Genomic DNA, 18,676 nt, shown 5'->3' on the forward strand with positions numbered 1-18,676 from the left:
TTTAATTCAAGTGTATACCGATATATGGGGACTAAATAACATTTATAGCAAGCATGAAGGCGCCATTCTAAATAGTATACACTCTGCAACCCAATCACTGGGTTAAAACAACCCAATTGCCCAGCATTTTTTAATTACCTTTGTCTAGTGACTAAGACTGGCATGTTTGTGTTCGTGGGACCGCATAATGAACGGCCGGTGCGAGGACCCTGCGACTCTGAGAACCAAATGAACGAGTTCAATGAGAGTAAAAAAGAGTTAAATATAATAATCAAATGTGTAGTTAAATTATTATACAAATGACCAAATAACCAATCTGCATTCTAACCTAAATTTGAGGTCATGATAAAATGGAATCAGATAAAAGTCAATTGGAATTAAATAGGTTGTTTTAACCCAGCTATCGGGTTAAATGTTTGCTTAAAACAACCCATTCGCTGGGTTAAAACAACCCATTTGCTGGGTTAAAACAACTCAATTGCTGGGTTAGTCCATTTTCAACCCAACTTGGGTTGTTTTTAGAGTGCAGAGGCCGTCGTTGGGACGATTGGGTTGGCCTTACACATGACAGGCCAGTAAAGGTCACTTTGTAAATAAAACCTATGTGCCTATACACTGAACACGTAATACGCATGTGCATTACATCACAGTTTTCACAAATTCATGTTTTTGTGGTTTACATGGAGACAATAACAGAAGGCCCCACCCAGATAAGTGCTCTCTCAAAAAAGTATTTCGGTTTAGAGAAACCTGAATCTACTTTACAGTGACATTTTGGTGTGATATTTGTGATTTTATCAAATGTTATGTGAATCCTAATTTTGATTTTACATATAGAAATGTAATTTTTGGTTTTCATGAAGGTGAAAAGAAAAATTATATTTATTTTATAAATCTTATTTTTCTGTTAGCCAAATATCATATTCATAAATGTAAATTTTCTAATTGCAAACCTCTTTTTTTAAGATTTAAACTTGAGATGAAAATGTATTTTGAATCCATTGAGTTCTCTAAAAACGTAAAAGCTACGAGTTTAAGGACTTGGCACTTAATCTGGACTGAAAGACTGAAAGACCTTGGCGTATTATTGCATTATGTATGAAAATGATGAAAATTGCTGTTACTGTTCTTTCATGCATTTAATAAAAAAAATTTTTTTTCTAAAGATAATGGTAGGCCCCCCAAAATGCTGTTGTGTAAATGAACGGCCAAAATGCAATTTTTCCTCCCATTTAATTATATAACTGTCATGTGAGCAAGCATTTACTCATCTCACTTGCACAAAAACAGTAAAATGCAAACTCAGAAAATTAAGAAAACCTGCAATAATTAAATTTTAAATAACACTTATATAATACAAATATAATTTAGCCTATGAATGTAATCTCAATTTATTAATCAATTTATTAATCTTTACTGCTGACCTTCAGTGATCAAATTCAACCACAGTAATAAATCACAATTACTTTAGATAAACATCACATACCGGTATGTGTTTCAAGTTCAAGAAAGAATGTTGAACTCCTGCCTGCCTCACAGCAGCACAGCTCAAAGGTTTGTTTGAGCTGCTCCCTCTACTGTACAGGCGGTCATTTACATGCATTCCTTTCAGTCTTATTCGTTTCACTTTTGGTGTGAAAGGGCCTTCATATTTATAAAAAAAAAAAAAAAAAAAAAAAATTATATATATATATATATATATATATATATATATATATATATATATATATATATATATATATATATATATATATATATATATATATATATATATATATATATATATATATATATATATATATATATATATATAAATAAAAAAAAAGCCCAGCCCAGCCCAGCCCAGGTGAGAAAATGTAACGCAAAAGTAACGTGACACACTACTTTCTATAAAAGTAAAAGTAAATTAAATTAGTTACTGTTTAGAAAGTAGCACAATATTGTAATGTATTACCCTTAAACGTAACTTTTTCTAATTGTCCTAAAGGCCCGTTCACACCAAACACGATAACTATAAAGATAGGCCTACCTATTAGCGTCCACACCAAGGACGGTATCGTTCGTTCTGTTAAGAGCCATAGAAAAAAAGGTTCTGTTTGTTGAGTTGTTGAGCCCATGATTTGCACAAGTTCTGAAATTCGTCAAGCCAGCTTTAAAGGGTCGAGCTTGTTACAGCAGGATGGGTTTATTTTTATTTTTTATTATTTATTGTTTTACAGTCTATGGTTTTTATCGTTCATCAGCTGGATAAATTCGTTCTGAAAATGATACCAACGACATCGTTTCTCTATATCGTTATAGTTGTGGTGTGAACTCTGCTATTCTTTAATATTGAGAACGATTTTTAGAACTATATCTTATCTTTAGTTATCGTCCTGAAAGGGCCTTAAAAGATATAACGTTAGTTCTAAAACAGTGTATATTTCCTAGATAGCTTTAGTGCGCAGGGCAAAGGGATTTTTATACATGAAATATAGAACTAACTTTATATTTTACTATAGTTTATATATTATACATGTCTCTTGCCAGGTTTAGCTCACGGGCATTTATTTTGAAAGTTGGTGCAGCAGGCGGCCATCACGCTGGTGTCGCTATTTTCAACTGCCTCACCAGCTAAAGACGCACTCATCACGTCTATAATCGCAACACAAGATTGTAGTCTTGGTTTCCCAGCCTCGGTTCCTTACTGATGAAGGACTTTCGGCCCGACTGACACAGGGAGATGGGGGTACTCAATATTTCAGACCAGGTAAAGGATATTAAAACTCCACGAGTGGCGTAAATCAAGCAGTTTCTTGCTCGCTTTCTGCGCTTGTATGCAGAGCCCGATATGTTAGCTAGCTCCCCGACGATGGATTATCACATTTCTCGCATAGCTCTCGCATCAAAACGTGGGGTTTTGTCATTTATTTTAGTGAAAACCTCACGGATTTACTGTATAATGAGGGTAGGGCTACCAAAGAGGGGTAAAAATGAAAAATAACCCTTCTATCACGCCCAGACGTTAGCCAGCCAGCTAACTGGGTGTCATGAGCTGGGTGTCAGCCAGCCGCATAGGAAAACATCTATTGTGTGTTTATGTTTTTAAAACGCACATGTTTAATAACATATTTAGCAAATACTGTGTTTATATATTAAATACTGTCGTTATATAATAATATTGTACGCATATTTATCCCATCTACGTAGATACAATAGCAGTGTGGTTTTTGCTGCAGCTTGTTAATTATATTCAGTGATAATCATATTCGATTAAAATTATACAGTTATAAACCTCACAATTGACACTCAAAGTTATGTATTGCAGTAATTTTACATTTGCTGTCATGTTTCATAGCAGTATCATCTACCTTTTTTTCCCCTCCTCCAGCCGCCTCTGGTCCAGGCCATATTTAACAGAAATGCAGATGAAGTGAAGTTATTTTTGCACAAGAAAGATGAAGTCAATGCACTGGTATGTTTTGAATGGCGTATATTAATGTGCGCATGAATTATGTGCATCATCTGCATGTGATGGCATAACATATTAGTATGAATGGACAGATTTTCTGGATGACTAATACATAATGGGCTATACTTGTGGGACCAGTGTGTGGAAAAAAAAAATCTGTTAACCTTTTTTTCTTCATTCTCGTGTCAGGACCAAGAGCGCCGCACACCTCTTCATGCTGCTGCCTGGCTGGGGGACGTTCATATAATGGAGCTTCTCATCAGTGCAGGTATGAAGTTATACAGCACTGCTGTCACCACATGTAGTTATGTTTTTATTGAAAAAACGGATAGTTCAGGGATGTATTCCAGAGAGCAGGTTATGTGACATACCTGGGTATGTTTAAGAGTAAGCGGATAACCTCTACTTTCTGTTCCAAAAACAGAGGTAGCTTCCAGGGTAAGTAACCAACCATAGCAACTTACTCTCTGAACAAGGTTAGTTGGCTTAGGAGGTATTCAGATGCGTGTTACATAATTAATATACTTGTATTAATGTAAGTAAATTTGTTATATAGTTAGTTATATAATATACAAAAAGTTATATAATATACAATATTATATAATAATTCTAAAGCACTATTATAACAATGTTTAAATGATAATTCAAATATTTTATTATTTTATTCGAATTCTTTTATTTTCATCTCACACATGGATCTGCATTCAATTAATTGACATCAAACTAACAATATAATCCTTATTCTCATTGAAAAAAGATTACTTCTTAAACAAAAAGATTGCACAACCACCAAATAGGTGGCTATGTGTACTAAGTAGGTTATGTAAATCACCGTTAAACAAAAGAAGGAAGTAGAATGGGTCGCTATTTCTTAGCGTCTGTTTCCATGGCGAATCATCGATTCGTTGCTCTTTTGAGAATGGGTTTACTCAGGGTTTTCTGAATTTACTGACAGATGCGTTTTTGTAACCAGCTTACTTTGAGTAAGCAAGGTTTGGGTTAAAGGGTTAGTTTGCCCAAAAATGAAAATTAGTCCATCAACCCTCAAGTCATCCTAGGTGTATATGACATTCTTCTTTCAGACAAATACAATCGGAGTAACATTAAAAAAGACCTGGCTAATCCAATGCTTTATATAGTCGTGTAAAGCACGTTATATGACAGACATATCCACTTTTATGAACAGGGCAACAATCACTGCCATTATAAAGCTTGGATTAGCCAGGACTTTCTTTTTTTTATATAACTCTGATTTTATTAGTCTGAAAGAAGAATGTCATGTACACCTAGGATGACAGAGAGAGTTCAAGGTATAAGTGACGGTAAGTTAACCTTGCTTTCTGGAATACCCCCTGGTCTCAAAAGCTGATTGGTCAATATAGAATTCAAGCCTTGCTAAAATGCACAAAATAGTAACATCTAATGCCCATTCGCCTAAATTCAGTCCTGAAGTTTAGGTTTCCTAAATGGGGGTTTGAGAGTTGATGAAAAGCTAGTAATTAATTAAAGGCCCAATATACTCACGGGGGAAGTAGTTTTTTTGTTCTTTCCTTTGAGAGAAAACAGAAGTTTGAAATACCTTTTCAGCGGTAAACTGTTAGCAATCATCCTGATGTTGCCCAGCTGTTGAGAGTGGCATTTAGATGAATATGTAGTATGCGCTTCACTCTCGATAACAAAATAAACCCGCAACAAGAATGATGGGTGACCAAACAGCTGTTAAGAAAGCATCTGATCATAGCGACGTGCATATGTTTGCACAAGTTCTGAAATTCGTCAAGTCACAACTCTTTTTATGTAGTACTTAAGGCTAAATGATTAATCATATTTTTATCTTGATAATGATTTCTGCTTCTCTTGATTAATTAAAAATAATCATCGATATTTCCCCCACTTTGTCCCGAAAACTTCTTTTTATTTAGACATTTCTGTTATCTTGTGTTGGTAACAAGCGGATTGAAATTCTGCTTAATTGAAAGTGTCATACAGCCAGTCTGTGTTTCTTGTGTGCGATTTTGCTGCTACTGTCATAAATCCAAACATGATTCTTGACCATATTGTTTGCGATCACGGTTGGTGAATAAATATAGTCTGGAATTATTGGAATTGATATTAAGACTTAAATGTTTTCATGTTTGAACTTTTCTGCTTAAGGTTTTACCAGTTTTCGTATTGTAAAGTTGAAAACTACATAGCCGCCATCAAAGATGAAAATGGCTAAAAGGAAAAGCAGTATTTTTCTTTGCAGTCTGTCTATGAGTTAACATTTGTGGAGTGATCTGAATCTGTGGTTTGTCTCATTTGCAACGGAATTGCTCCTCATAAAATATCCAATGTGTTGACAAATTACAAAGTACTCACCAAAATCATGCATTACAAGAAGCCGTATTAATAAGTATTGTCCAATTTACTATTATCAATACAACTGTAATCAATACATATATATATTTTTTTCAAATGAGAATAATCGTGAATAACAATCGTGATTAGGGCTGTCACTAATGATTATTTAGGTAATCAGTCGATTATTTTGCAGATTAATCGAGTAATCAAATATTTTTTTTTTGTGGTGATAAAAATAGACCTAAGCAAGCAAACATACGAAGCCTTTAAAATGACTTAAAATGCACATATAATAACAATGAGGCAATAATATTTGGTTCAAATAAAGTATCAAAAGCAAGTAATCATATGGTTTTATAGAACAACACTGTTAAAATATGTAATGCGCATAATATAATCAATCATCTTATGTACATTATGTATTCTAACACATCTCTGCCGAGGTCGCCAATGGCCGGGTGTTGTTACGCTACAGCAGATCAAATTCTTTGTTTAATATTGGCCAAATTACTTTTAATATCTTTTTTTCTTAATCTTTAATATTTGACAATTTCTTCACGATAGAAATGCTATAGCCACTCTAATTGCTTGTACAAGATGTGGCCATCAAGACATGCAAACTCAGACAGAAGATTTCCATCAAAGAAGGCGGAGCTTCAGAGCCACACCCAACTATATTGTAATCACTACGGACCAATGGTAGTTCAAGGGTGAATACTAGCCATTGCCAAACTCCAAATGAGCTTAGTTTTGGCCTGATATTGTTCAAAATGACGTCAGACCAGTCTTTTTTTCATTTCGTTTGAAGTATATAAGGGCCTTAAATCCAATGTCAAATTAAAGTATACATAAAGCTGCACAAGTTAAAAAAAAACTGAAATAGCGATGTATCTTATCAAATCCTGACTATCAAATCAAAGGCTGCGATTTAATTAAGTATATAGTCTGCATGCTGTGTTTTTTTTTTTTTTTTTAGACTGAAGGCGAGTGGCATTTACACGTGTGCAGCTTATAACATTGTGTTCACAGTAAATGCTGCTTCACATAAACTCCATCTCTGCGACCGCTGTGAGATTAACGTGTGTTTGGGAACTATATTTGTTTTGTAAATTATAACTTTCCATTAGCAGTATTTGTTATTTGCGTCTGGTTGTCTCAGCTGTAGCAATAGGAGACATTTGCAACATTGGCTAAACAATTTTTTTTAGCAATTTCATTTGCTGATGGAAATTACACAACTTCAACTAAAGTGTTTAAATAAAAAAAAATTCCATAATGTTTTTATTTTTGTATGTATTGTCACACAACTCTGCTGTGACACAATGCCCTTTAGCCATGAATGGATTCACAATGTAGAAAGACTTGTTACCTTATTGCTAGTATTTGCCTTAAAAAAAAAAAAAATCATAATTTTTTTTCTTAATTTCTTTATTTTTTTACTTAACTGCATAGGTGCGAATATCAATGCAAAGGACCATGTGTGGCTAACACCATTGCACAGAGCAGCTGCTTCCAGAAACGAGGTAAGCGAGGTGTAATTTAGGCTATGTTCAGGGCCAGCAAAAATCTGATTTTGATTTGAGGTGGATTGAAATGCAATTCCAATCATATTTTTACTGATGCTTCTCAGTCTCAATGCTCTGGCTGTTCAAATCGGATTTCAGATTGTCTTTTGTGCCACTCTTGAAGGTGATACACAATGACAATGTCAATATCACGGTGCCGGAAGTATTCATACATGTATATCTCCTCCGTTGCTGAGTTTTTCTTGTGCGACGGATGAGTTCTGCACCATGACTCAACAGGGAGATTATTTGGAGAGCAAGATGATGCACCCCCATTTTTCCTGCATCTGTTTTTGAAAGCCGTGTCACATACGTGGGTAACACTTACGTTGTTACCTAAGCAATTCATGCAGATAGGTTGGTTATGTCTGGCACACAAATCTTTTTTAATTGCAAGTCAAATATCGAGAGGTACGGTTCAGTACAGTTTAGTACGGTGCACAATATTTGCCATTTCTATTTTCAGACTCAGAAGTTGTGAATGCTACCCTAATTCCGAACTGTACCGTACCACTTTTTTGGCACCCTTCCGTTGGGGTACCTAGCACAGTATTCTGGTACTAAAGGGTGGAGCTAGACTCAATGCAGAACGTTGATTGGTTGACAGCAAATCGTCACTTGCACATGCTTTTTCGGCTGTGTTTTTCCTTGTAGCCTGCAGCCTGGGATCAAACAAAGCATGTCTTCTTCTTGTGACAAACAGCCACATGGCGAGAAACAAGAACTGTTGTATGTCGTGCATTCTTGTTTACTGTGTTGCTTTCTTCGCACGAGAATGATGTCGATCGCTACACCACGCCTATCATAAGGGTACTGTTGGCGGAGGAAATGCAAGCCGGATCAGGGTTTACAGTACCGAGTCGTACTGTACTTTACTGAACTGAAACGCTCGGTGGAAACAAGCCGTTATAGTGCAGACAGTCTGCCGGAAAAGATCTGATTCAAGGAAAAATATGATTTGCCTGCAGTCTGAACATAGCCTTACATGCCTGAGTGGAAGAGTCTGAGTAACCGCTTACTCATGCCATTGTTTAGGACTTTAGCAATTTAATATAATTCATGCATTGTTTTGTTTTGTTTTTTACCCAGAGGGCTGTGGGGCTGCTGCTGAGGAAGGGAGCTGACGTGACCGTACGGGATAAGTTCTGGCAGACACCACTGCACATTGCGGCAGCCAACCGAGCCTCGCGTTGTGTTGAGGCCCTGCTGCCCCATGTGACCAGCATGAATATGGCCGACCGTACGGGCAGATCGCCCCTGCATCATGCTGCTCAGAGTGGATACCAGGAGGTAGGGTGGAATTAGTCATCTAATGCACTCAGGTGAATTAAAAGACAGGGTGGGCCACATCAGCCCTCGACATCTTTATTTCAGCACTCCACAAGGCTGTGAAAGTGCAAATTGCTATTACAGCAAATATGGATACTTCAGTTTTGGCATGTCTCTTTGTAGATGTTTTAGGTAACCTTCGCTGCATTTAGTCCACGATCCTCATTTGGAAATGTCACAACACCAAATTTCAGTAGTAGTTGGCAGTGGTTATTGGTATATATGCCTGATTTTGTATAGTGATTGTTTTTAAGACAAAATTGTTAAATTATTGTAAACAATGTATTGAAGTGATACTGCTGATTGCCATGAATATAGCCATTGTTGCTGATATGGCATTAAATCATGAATAAATAAAGTAGTTGGCAGTGCATCGCGATTATTCGAGATAATTAAATGCATACAATGTGACGTTATGCTTGTGCTGCCAACTAGATGGTTAAATTGCTGCTGAACAAGGGAGCCAATCTGAGTGCCAGTGACAAGAAGGACAGGCAGCCCATTCATTGGGCAGCTTACCTTGGTAAGTCCATATTTGGATCTTCCTGAAGTGTTTTACTTGTTTTCTGTAGCTAAATAGTGGTTTTCCTTGTGTGAGATTGTGTTGGATCTAGTAAAACTAACCTGATTTTATGTTAGATTGTTTCATCATCTTCTGCTACTTAGTGGTGATTCTTGTTAGTTCTAGTCAAACTAACCTGATTGTTTCTCTCAGGACATCTGGAGGTGGTTAAGCTGCTGGTGTCTCAGGGCTCGGATAAGAGCTGTAAGGATAAGCGGGGATACACCCCTCTCCACGCTGCTGCTGCCAGTGGCCACGTCGATGTGGTCAAGTACCTGTTACGCAATGGAGCCGAGGTCAGCAGCAGGGCTTTTCCCACAATTGTGACTTTATTTGTCAGAATTGCAACTTTTTATCCAGATTGGAATTATCTCCAGATAAAAGTAGCAAATACCTTTTTTATTTTTTTATTTTTTTATTTTTTTATTCTGTGGCGGAAACAAGCTACCATATTAAGAATTTGGCAGGTAACCAAATGACTTGTCAATTAAAAAAAAAATAAAGATAATTTAAAATGAGTTATCTAGTGTTGGGGTAAGTTACTTTTAAAAGTAAGGCATTACAATATTGTGTTACTTCCAAAAAAAGTAACTAAATGCATTGCTTAGTTACTTTTTATGGAAAGTAATGTTGCATTGCTTTTGTGTTTCTTTCTCACCTGAGCTGGGCTTACTTGTTTTTTAATAATACACATACAAAAAACAAACCTTATATTTTTGGCAAATATAAAGGCCCTTTCACGCTAAAAAAAAACTCGGGCTGAAGGAACTGTATATTCACGCCTGTACAGTAGAGGGCATTCTGAGTTGCTCTAGACTAGGACTCGGGAGAAGAAAGTTCAGCACTCTTTCTTCAGCAATAAAAATAAAAACAAAAATGAAACTCAAATGTGATGTTTATCTGAAGTCATTTTTGCTTATGGTTGAATTGGATCATCAGCAAAGACTTTGGAAAATAAAGTGAGATTAAATAAAGTATATTTGTGTTAATTAACATTGAATTATTAGAGGTTTGCTTTTCACTGTTTATTCATGTAGAGGAATACTCAATCTGTTTTTGTGCAAGTGAGATGATTAAATGCATGCTGAGATTGAGACTAGAACTGCAATAATCATCATGTTTTCACAGCGCGCACAACACCTCTGCTCCTCACTCCCGATTTCGCTCAACATGAGGACAGGAGAGCTGTCAGTCAATAAATGGGAAAACAAAGTAACTTACAAAGTAACTATTTAAAAGTAACTGACTTTTTTTTTGTAAATATAAAAATAATGCGTTACTTTTATCAGATTACTTTTTCAAGTAACGAGTAATGTAACTTCAGTTACTTGTAATGCATTACCCCCAACACTGGTTATGTCACCGTCATGACCTATGATATTCTACTTGCTAGGTGGTTGCAAAAATCTGTCAAGTGCAGGATGAGTCATCAATATTTTTAGTCTATGTTCCTGGAAGAGAAATGGTTTATCCTTGGTTTACGGGATATTTTATGCCATTTTGTCTTTCTCAGATTGATGAGCCTAATGCCTTTGGAAACACTGCTCTCCATGTGGCCTGCTACACGGGGCAGGAGGCCGTAGCCAACGAGCTGGTGAACCGTGGGGCGAACGTCAACCAGCCCAACCACCGTGGCTACACGCCCCTGCACCTGGCTGCCGTGTCCACTAATGGGGCTCTCTGCCTGGAACTGCTGGTCAACAACGGTGCTGATGTCAACATGCAGGTCTGGATGGGCCTTATTAAGACCACCCTCTGATTAGATTATCTGAATTTACTTTTTTAACACTTTCACTGTGTTTTTTTAAGCTTTAAGCAATTGTGTGAATCAGGGGTGTTTTTTATGTTGGATGTTTTTTTTTTAATCTGTAGAGTAAAGAAGGGAAAAGCCCTTTGCACATGGCAGCCATTCATGGACGTTTCACTCGCTCTCAGATCCTCATTCAAAACGGTTAGTTCTCTTTCCTTTTCCACTTGATTTTCTATTTCTTTTGTTATATTTAAACTCTGTAATTTCTCTTGTCTCGTCAGGTGGGGAGATAGATTGTGTGGACAGATATGGCAATACTCCTCTTCATGTTGCTGCTAAGTACGGCCATGAGCTGCTTATCAGCACCTTAATGACAAACGGTGCTGACACAGCCAGGTAAAGAACCATGTGTTTGTTGAATAAGACTCTGTATTGTTTAGTTTTTTTGGTAGTGATTGGGTAAAATCGTCTCCTAAATATTGACAATTGTGCATAATGTCTCTATCATATACAATCTTAAGCAAATTATCTGGTTTAAGATCATGACTTTTAATGTTTAGTATTTAAGGTTTAGTTTTTTGTTATATATTTTTGTATAGCTTTATTTTTTTTATTTTAGTACTCCAAATTAAATGTGTCCAGTTATCTGCTAAGTATATTTTATATATATATATATATATATTATATAATTATATTATCATCATAGGTGCATGTCCACTGTGAGAGACATAATCCAGAAATCACAATATATGACTTTTTAACTATTTATTTGTATGATACAGCTGCAAATAAGTATTTGAACACCTGTCTATCAGCTAGAATTCTGACCCTCAAAGACCTGTTAGTCTGCCTTTAAAATGTCCACCTCCAAATAAATTAGATGCACCTGTTTGAGGTCGTTAGCTGCATAAAGACACCTGTCCACCCCATACAATCAGTAAGAATCCAAGTACTAACATGGCTAAGACCAAAGAGCTGTCCAAAGACACTAGAAACAAAATTATACACCTCCACAAGGCTGGAAAGGGCTATGGGGAAATTGCCAAGCAGCTTGGTGAAAAAAGGTCCACTGTTGGAGCAATCATTAGAAAATGGAAGAATCTAAACATGACTGTCAATCTCCCTCGGACTGGGGCTACATGCAAGATCTCACCTCGTGGGGTCTCAATGATCCTAAGAAAGGTGAGAAATCAGCCCAGAACTACACGGGAGGAGCTGGTCAATGACCTGAAAAGAGCTGGGACCACCGTTTCCAAGGTTACTGTTGGTAATACACTGACGTCATGGTTTGAAATCATGCATGGCATGGAAGGTTCCCCTGCTTAAACCAGCACACGTCCAGGCCCGTCTTAAGTTTGCCAATGACCATTTGGATGATCCAGAGAAGTCATGGGAGAAAGTCATGTGGTCAGATGAGACCAAAATAGAACTTTTTGGTCATAATTCCACTAAACGTGTTTGGAGGAAGAAGAATGATGAGTACCATCACAAGAACACCATCCCTACTGTGAAGCATGGGGGTGGTAGCATCATGCTTTGGGGGTGTTTTTCTGCACATGGGACAGGGCGACTGCACTGTATTAAGGAGAAGATGACCGGGGCCATGTATTGCGAGATTTTGGGGAACAACCTCCTTCCCTCAGTTAGAGCATTGAAGATGGGTTGAGGCTGGGTCTTCCAACATGACAATGACCCGAAGCACACAGCCAGGATAACCAAGGAGTGGCTCTGTAAGAAGCATATCAAGGTTCTGGCGTGGCCTAGCCAGTTTCCAGACCTAAACCCAATAGAAAATCTTTGGAGGGAGCTCAAACTCCGTGTTTCTCAGCGACAGGCCAGAAACCTGACTGATCTAGAGAAGATCTGTGTGGAGGAGTGAGCCAAAATCCCTCCTGCAGTGTGTGCAAACCTGGTGAAAAACTACAGGAAATGTTTGACCTCTGTAATTGCAAACAAAGGCTACTGTACCAAATATTAACATTGATTTTCTCAGGTGTTTAAATACTTATTTACGGCTGTATCATACAAATAAACAGTTAAAAAATCATACATTGTGATTTCTGGATTTATTTTTTTTAGATTATGTCTCTCACAGTGGACATGCACCTACGATGACAATTTCAGACCCCTACATGATTTCTAAGTGGGAGAATTTGCTAAATAGCAGGGTGTTCAAATACTTATTTTCCTCACTATATATATATATTTCATTTCAGCTTTATTTAAATTATGAAATTCTGTTATCTGAAAAAAAATATTTAACAATTTCAACACCCTGGGTCACTGGCTCAATTAATAGTGATAGCAAGAAATATAAATAGTATTAAACGGTAATATAAGTAGTATTAATGTTGCAAATCATTACAAAATTGTATCACTACATCCGAATATTCTGATTATTACACTTTTCTCTTGCTTGTTTATGAGAATGTGAATTAAATGCAGCAAAATAAGACATTGCAATGGAATTGTGTATTAATATATAGTTTATCTGGCCTTGTGTCACACATGCATGGAATTGTGCATTAATAAATGCTTTTTTCTGATTTCAGTTAATATCAGACACTGTGACACATACTGGCTTTATATGCAACTCATGTCTCATTGTCTTGCTGACAATTTAGTTAAAAGTGACAGCTTATCCTCTATATACACAAGAGACAATGAATTTGTATTTACAAGGAAACTGATTCTAATCTCTTGTCAGTTTGCATGTAATCTGCTTCTGTGGCGTGTAGTAATGTGCTTGGTTGTCCTCTTTCTACAGACAAGGGATTCATGGGATGTTTCCTCTACACTTAGCTGTGCTCTACGGGTCCTCTGACTGTTGTCGTAAGCTACTTTCCTCAGGTATGCACACTTTCTCCCTGAAAATTACAGTAAATGCCAAAAGAAAGTGATTTTTTTTCCCTAGTCTGTATTGTGTATGTCCTTGTACTAAATAATTGACATGTTATGTACAAAGGAATTTACACAGTAATTCAAATAATACCATGATAATGCCATGGTACTTTAGTTTGTGTGCTTTTTTGGTGTGATAAAGTCTTGATTTTCTTTAAATTTTCATCCATTATCTGCTTTTCACATGATCGATGTGCATCCAGCTAAAATGAAAGTGTATTCCTCTAACTATCATTGTAATGACTGTGCATGTCTCTTCTGCAGGTCAGCTCTACAGCATTGTGTTGTCAATGAGTAAAGAACATGTGCTCTCAGCCGGATTTGACATCAACACCCCAGATAATTTTGGGAGGACCTGTCTACACGCTGCTGCCTCTGGAGGGTGAGACTGCAGCTCTACTTAGATTGGGCTATTTAAAAAGCCACTGGCCCACTTTTTCAGGTTTCCGTTGCCCCCAATAACAGTGTTTTATTCACATAAATGCCAACCAAGGCCATTTTGCAGATAATAATAATAATAAATAATAATACATTTTATTTGTAACGCACTTTACATTAAACAAAATCTCAAAGTGCTAAAGATGCTCTGGTACTCAGATGTCACTCAACAGCTACCATCTAAAAGTAATTGAAAAAGACGTGTAAAAGATGTATTTATGCCTATCCTTTATTCTCTCTACTCAGAAATATTGAATGTCTCAACCTGCTCTTAAGCAGTGGAGCTGACATGAATAAGAAGGACAAGTTTGGAAGGTACACATCTACTTTCTTTAAAAAGGATGCTCATAAATTCATCTGAAGTGTGCCTGGTGAAAAGAATCCTCGTGCCACTGGATATCTTTTTTTTTTTTTTTATTCACCTGTATGTTAAGTGTTAGCATTTTGTGTCTCTCCACCAGGACTCCTTTGCACTATGCAGCTGCTAACGGGAGGTATCAGTGTGTGGTCGTTCTGGTTGGAGCGGGGGCGGAGGTCAACGAGCGCGACCGCTCTGGCTGTACACCTCTACACTACTCTGCTGCATCAACTGCGTTCTGCAGGTGAAATGCGCTTGTACGCTTCTATTAAATATAATAGTTAATGGTGTACACAGCATTCCTTATGTCTGGTGTCTTTCTTAGAACGGACCGACCCCATGCCAGCACCCATCAGAACCAAGAGGATGGGGAGAAGGAATCCTTCCTGTAAGTCCTCAACAAATATTTGTTTCTTAAATTTGACACCCATTTCGTTTTATTTTGCAATTAAGATTTGTGCCTCATCTTGGCAGCTATTACCTGAAGTTTGGATATGTGTTGAATATGTTGAATAATTAAAAAAAATTAGGAGCACAGTCAAAAATTTAGGAGCACTTTCTGATCAATAACACTCATTCCAATTATAACTTTCCCATTACAGGATGATCTTTGTCCCTTTAAATTAATGTCCAGGGGCATTTATACCATTATAAGAGTAATGTTTTCTAATATTATTAAATGTATGCATCATCTTTTGTCAATTTCTTCAATTAAAATAGAAAAGTTGTTTTTAAAATGTTAATTTAAACAATAAATTCAGTTAGAGCAATAAGACACAACCAGACTGTTACCAATCTAATTAAATCAGCATCAAAAGATCAATCTTTGCACTGTAGAAGTGGCACAGCAGCTCTATCTGAAGTGGTGTTTTAGACACATTTACATAGATTTAATGCAGCTATGGGTAAATAATGTTGTATGAATGTTTTAAATATAAGTTTTTTAATTTAGAAATAGGCTATGTACAAGTTAAACTTAGTTAAAAGATTTATATTGTAAATAAAAAGTCCATGCAAATTATAAATATGAAAATAAAACAGCCAGTAGGGGGTGTCAAGTCTGTGGGAGTCATTCATTCAATCGTTCAAACGCTGATTCATTCGATCGAACCGCTTGGAAATGCGCAACAGTTCTGGTATAGTTTTGATTTTCACAAAATAAACAGTATTGTGGCTAAAACGTTGTTACTTAAAGGTCCCATGGCATGAAAATGTCATTTTATGAGGTTTTTTAACATTAATATGAGTTCCCCTAGCCTGTATATGGTCCCCAAGTGGCTAGAAATTTTGATGGGTGTAAACCGAGTTCTGGCTGTTTTCTCGGCCTATGAGAAAATGACAGCTCAGACGAGCCGATCTGGAATTTTCCTGTTATGACGTCATAACAGGAAAGTGTACCTTGCTCTGCTTTGCCCGCCCAGAGCATTCGGAGAAAATGGATTCAGATTATGTCAGCACAGGCTTTACAAACAGATTTTACTATATGGATTCGACAGCACCACCACAAACAGTGAGTAACAGTGTTCATTAATGCCTGATCTGTGATCAGTGATTTCTGATGTGTAGCTAATCATTCAAGTTCACTCAGACTTTCTTTCTAGATCGTTTAATGATCGCCGTTTTGATGCCCTAAGTGTAGTGCATCAGTGAATCAAGCCAGTGACTAAAACTATGGTTTCTGTTAGTAGCATGAAGCAAATCCGTTTTTTAAGTGATTAAATTACAGAGAGCGATCAAATAACACTCTTTATAATGTCTGCGCTGTCAATCACATATCACGAGTGTATCTGCACACATGCCCAAACTGCCGTTATAATGAATTACGCTGTTATGCAGCACAGCGAAGCTCTTACTGTATTCATGTTGACGTCGTGTTTGCTGTGTTGTGGTGAAAGCATTTTGTGAGAGAACGCGCTGCAATGACAGAGTCGACGTGATTGGGACTGTTTATTCAGAACTCTCAGCTACAAATAAGCTTGCGCTAACGGCAACAACTCAGTACAATAAATGTAGCGGACCCCGTCCGAAATGATGGCTAGACTTTACTGATGTTTCAGGAGTTTATTGAAACCGTTTATCTCAAAATCACCGTAAGAGCTGAACAAAAAACAAAGAAGTGCGAATAAACTCCTCTTACACAAACTCTCTCTCCATAGCATTATCAATAACAATACAGCGAAATACACAAACATACTCATTACAAAGGACAGTAAACAAGCACATACACACCTATTGTCTTTTCGGGGGGTGCTAAACAAACTGTAAACTTTAAATCTGCTTAAACCCACTGAATGATGAACCGCGAGCTCTCACTAGCACTTCCTCTTTTTTCATATTGCTTCGTAGACTGCAACACCCGTCAAAATAAAAGTCCCTAGTTATTTACACAGATAATACAGACCTAAAACCTATTTAAATGCACAGAAATGTCAAAAATGTACACAAAAACAAATTATAAGATGTATTACAATGAAGTCTGTTACAATAAAACTTCCTCCAGCTCTCCATGGTTCACAAGTGCCCAATCAGTCTCTCTCTCTCATGCATGCAGTGCGTGCAGTGCCTCGCTAAACCACGCAACAATTTTCAAATGCAAAGATGTCAGCCAATCACAACAGTGGCCGTTTTCACTGAAGTCTCACAGCAGACACGCCTCTTGAAGCAGGGCATTCAGCCACAGGGCAAACATCAGTATAGAAAAAATGCCTTTTATTTCTAAATTATGACATTTTTTTTATTTAAAAATCATACTAACAATATAAGTACACCTCAGGAAACATTATAAAATAATAGAAAAATGCCATGCCATGGGACCTTTAATATCAACTTGTATATTGTACTTTTTTTTTTACAAGATCAGTATCACATTTGCAATCATGCCAATACTCGGAGCAATAGCTGTCTGTAACTTTAGGCGCTCTGGCGCTTAATAAACATAACTGCAGGCGTCTCGCGGAAGAACATTGCAGCCGGAGCTACTTCTCTCTGTTTGTGTCTATGGCGAGTAGGGCTGCTCGATTATGGAAAAAATCATAATCACGATTATTTTGGTCAATATTGAAATCACGATTATGTAACACGATTATTTCACATGACTTTGGGAATGTGTTGTATTTATTAAAAATACACCTTTCAACAATTCAATTGAAATTGTAACATTTGTTGTACTTTTTGAACTATTAAAATAAATAATATAACATATATTCGAATCAAAGTATAAAAGTATTCACGTAAAAATGATAACCACAAATAAATAAGATCAACAATATGGTTCGGCTATGCTTTCATGTACGTCTAACATTAGTTTTCAGGTACAGAAATGTATCAAATGTAAAATAACATTGCATATTTGAGTGCATAAATTAAAGATTAATCCTATTAAATTTACAAAAGCTATTCAATCAAGAGCAGTGAGTGATGTCCTTGTCTTTTGTTGTTTGACATTAAACAGACAGCAGTAAAGGCTACTGCCCCTTTAAGACCTCGCGTCTTCTTTATCGACTGTATAAAGTTCACTTAAGGCATATACAGACTATGTCTGCAAAGATACTCATCAAGATGGACATGTTGACATACGTTTTGTGTGAGTTTGTCCGTTTAAGAGCAAGACTTGAAAGAGAACTCAATATTTGCGCGCTGAGAGACGTGTGCGCGCTCTCGGAAGAACGCACAGAGACACATTTTCTCACAGCGCGCGCGGCTTCTCATTCTAAACCTAAACCCTAAAGCACTAAACCCGCGTGATGACGGTGAAAACGACTGGTCATATTCGAAAATATGGCAGCACTCGCAATCTCGCATGCATTGAACAAAGTTTACAAAGAGAGAATTATTTGAAAAATATGAAGGAAAAAAAGGACGTTTACACGGCTCCCCTGCTCTCGTCAGTTTTTGTTTCTTTATTAGATTGTCATAGGTCACTCTGTTTAATTTTCAAGTGGTTAAACAAATTCGTGGTGTTGCCTTGCGTTGCAGACAC

At 36.9% G+C, this 18,676-nt stretch overlaps 1 protein-coding gene across 2 annotated transcripts in view; it reads left to right on the top strand.

Moving 5' to 3' along the window:
- The first annotated feature begins 2,560 nt into the window (after window positions 1-2,560).
- The window catches only part of ankrd52a (ankyrin repeat domain 52a), a 30,865-nt gene continuing 14,749 nt past the window's right edge, over window positions 2,561-18,676 (top strand). For both annotated transcript variants that reach the window (XM_079803527.1, XM_079803528.1), the window contains exons 1-15: window positions 2,561-2,749; window positions 3,371-3,454; window positions 3,641-3,719; window positions 7,247-7,317; window positions 8,449-8,649; window positions 9,124-9,211; window positions 9,404-9,546; window positions 10,764-10,976; window positions 11,123-11,201; window positions 11,282-11,396; window positions 13,768-13,850; window positions 14,166-14,283; window positions 14,586-14,654; window positions 14,801-14,941; window positions 15,023-15,085. In XM_079803527.1, the coding sequence (XP_079659653.1) occupies window positions 2,723-2,749; window positions 3,371-3,454; window positions 3,641-3,719; window positions 7,247-7,317; window positions 8,449-8,649; window positions 9,124-9,211; window positions 9,404-9,546; window positions 10,764-10,976; window positions 11,123-11,201; window positions 11,282-11,396; window positions 13,768-13,850; window positions 14,166-14,283; window positions 14,586-14,654; window positions 14,801-14,941; window positions 15,023-15,085 (1,574 nt within the window). In that variant the 5' untranslated portion in view covers window positions 2,561-2,722. The remainder of the gene's footprint in view (window positions 2,750-3,370; window positions 3,455-3,640; window positions 3,720-7,246; window positions 7,318-8,448; window positions 8,650-9,123; window positions 9,212-9,403; window positions 9,547-10,763; window positions 10,977-11,122; window positions 11,202-11,281; window positions 11,397-13,767; window positions 13,851-14,165; window positions 14,284-14,585; window positions 14,655-14,800; window positions 14,942-15,022; window positions 15,086-18,676) is intronic.

Source organism: Gobio gobio (genome assembly GCF_949357685.1).
Source record: "Gobio gobio genome assembly, chromosome: 21".
Taxonomy (NCBI): Eukaryota; Metazoa; Chordata; class Actinopteri; order Cypriniformes; family Gobionidae; genus Gobio; species Gobio gobio.